General features: G+C 63.2%; 1 protein-coding gene across 1 annotated transcript in view; it reads left to right on the top strand.

Moving 5' to 3' along the window:
• Positions 1 to 1,914, top strand: part of UPK3B (uroplakin 3B) — a 3,919-nt gene extending 2,005 nt beyond the window's left edge. The window contains exons 4-6 of the mRNA XM_007940177.1: positions 564 to 643; positions 1,214 to 1,343; positions 1,749 to 1,914. Of these exons, the coding sequence (XP_007938368.1) occupies positions 564 to 643; positions 1,214 to 1,343; positions 1,749 to 1,914 (376 nt within the window). The remainder of the gene's footprint in view (positions 1 to 563; positions 644 to 1,213; positions 1,344 to 1,748) is intronic.
• The last annotated feature ends 265 nt before the right edge of the window (positions 1,915 to 2,179 follow it).

The raw sequence follows: 2,179 nt of genomic DNA, 5'->3' as shown, positions 1-2,179 counted from the left end.
GGCCACACCTGGGCTCAGACTCCAGTCCCTCCACCCTGCCTCCAGCACCGGTAGCCCCAGAGCTGGCTTCCCTCCAAGCCAACTGGCCCAGGGGCCCTCGATGCTCAGAAGGGTCTCTGAGCTCCCCATTCTGCACAGGCGTCAAGTCCGAGCTCTTCGGCTCAGCTCTTGTTGCCCTGGGCTTGCCCTGCCGCTCTCCCTGACCACACCCTCCTCCTTGGCACCAGCCAGCACATCCTCCCTGAGGCCCCGCCCCAGGCGCCCTCCTTTCCTGCTCTTTGGTGACTGTGTGTGACATTTAGTACCTGGGACGCCCTGAACCGGTGTGCCCATCGCAGATCGGTGGCATCTATCAGGAGATGGTTTGGGGCAGCTGGCAGAGGTCACCGTGGTCAGAGAGGTGGATGTAGGGCCAGGCCATGGCTGGTATCGGCAGCACAGGGAGAGCCAGCCTGCCCTCCGACCACGACAAGGCCAGCGGCCTGACACGGAGGGGGTCTGGGGCCTGGGCAGTTGAAGTATCTGAGGGGTCTCCCCCTCTCCTTCTCTCCGTCCTCCCCCAGCGTCAAGTTCCTTCTGATGGACCCCCGAGGCTCTCCCAAAGCTGAGACGAGGTGGTCAGATCCCATCATTCTCCACCAAGGTAGCCTGAGGGACCCACAGGGCCAACTTGTCGCCTTCTGCAAAATGGTCAAGTTCAGTTGACCCGCAGCCCTGTTCCCATGGGGCGGGAGGCCTGGAGACAGTGGCTAAGCGCGGCCCACCCGCCAACACCAGCCCAGGCCAAGCAGAGCTCTGGTGGGAGGAGGGGGGCGTCCCTGGAGGAGGCAGAGTCAGGGCTGGGTGGCTTCCTTAACGGCGTCCACAGAACAGTGTGTGCCACCACAGGCCAGAGGTTGGGGGACTGCAGAAATGGGGGTGAGGGCAGCAGCTGAGGTGGTCTTCTGAAGGTCCGAAAGCCAGGGTCAGTCCTGAGGTCTGCAGCCTGGGGCAGGGCAGCAGGGGGGATCTGTTGGCACGGCCAGGGCCCTGAGACCAGGCAGAGGCTGCAGTGGTGTGTGGTCAGGCTGGCCAACCACTGAAGTCTGGCTGAGCCGACAGATGAGTAGGTTCAAGAGGCTGTTTGGGGAGGTGAGGTAGCCAGGCCTTGGGCTGTGAGCATGGGCAGGCGGGAGAGAGGTGACAGTCTCTCTGAGTGGTACTGTGTGTACAGGGAGGGCTCCGGGCTCCATTGACACGTGGCCAGGACGGCGAAGTGGGGCCATGATTGTCATCACCACCATCCTGTCTTCTCTGGCTGGCCTCCTACTCCTGGCCTTCCTGGCTGCCTCCACCATGCGCTTGTGAGTGCCTGACACCCCCTTCCCCTGGCAGGCCCCTCCCTGGCCCCCCTGAACCTCTTCTTCCTGCAGCCACAGAGCTGGAAGCTAACATTCACTACAGCTTTGAGGTAGGGCCCCTCCAAGGAATTTCCACCGCAGGGGTGAGTGAGACGGCCCAGCAGCCCCTCTAGGACCCTGTTCTTCAGTGTGACCTTGGCCTGGCCCTTCTCCTGGGCCCTGTTTTTATTCTGTGGTTGGAGTGAACTGATGCCAGGATAGTCAGGGAGTGCCCCCTGGAGGAGGCAGGCCTTCCGTGGGTTCCAGAAGGAAGAAAAAGTTGCAGGATGAGGACTCTGGGGAGGACAGCAGCCGGGCAGCCGGACTCCCCCTGCCTCAGGGACGCAGGTGTCCTCATCTCCCCACCAGCTCCAGTCTCTGGTTGCCCGAGGAGGCCCCTTCGCCCGAGCAGCTGCGGATTGGCTCCTTCAGAGGGAAGCGCTACACGACCCACCACATCCCGCCCAGCGAGGCCACCACGCTGCCTGTGGGTTTTGAGCCGGGCCTGGACCCCCTCCCCAGCCTCAGCCCCTAGCCGGGCCATGTGGCTTGCAGCCTGAAGCGGAGAGGGGGGCAGAGTGTGCCACGGTCACTCCAGACCCTGGACCCACACCCCTGGCCCTGGGCTCCTTGCCACATTTTCCCCAGCTTGTTAAAATGGCCTCACCGGGGCCCTGCCTTGGGCTCCCGGTGTCTGTAAGTATAGTTAGGAGAATTGGGGGCGTGGTCAGGCTGAGTCCTGAGCTCACCTCTGGCCCTCCCTCTGCTCTGCCTGCCCTCCTGAAATGATGGGAAGAAGC

The sequence above is a fragment of the Orycteropus afer genome, unplaced genomic scaffold (assembly GCF_000298275.1).
Source record: "Orycteropus afer afer isolate SDZICR_OR568_19922 unplaced genomic scaffold, OryAfe1.0 scaffold00006, whole genome shotgun sequence".
Lineage (NCBI taxonomy): Eukaryota > Metazoa > Chordata > Mammalia > Tubulidentata > Orycteropodidae > Orycteropus > Orycteropus afer.
Note: the sequence above shows the minus strand (reverse complement) of the source record. Positions and strands in the feature narration are given on the sequence as shown.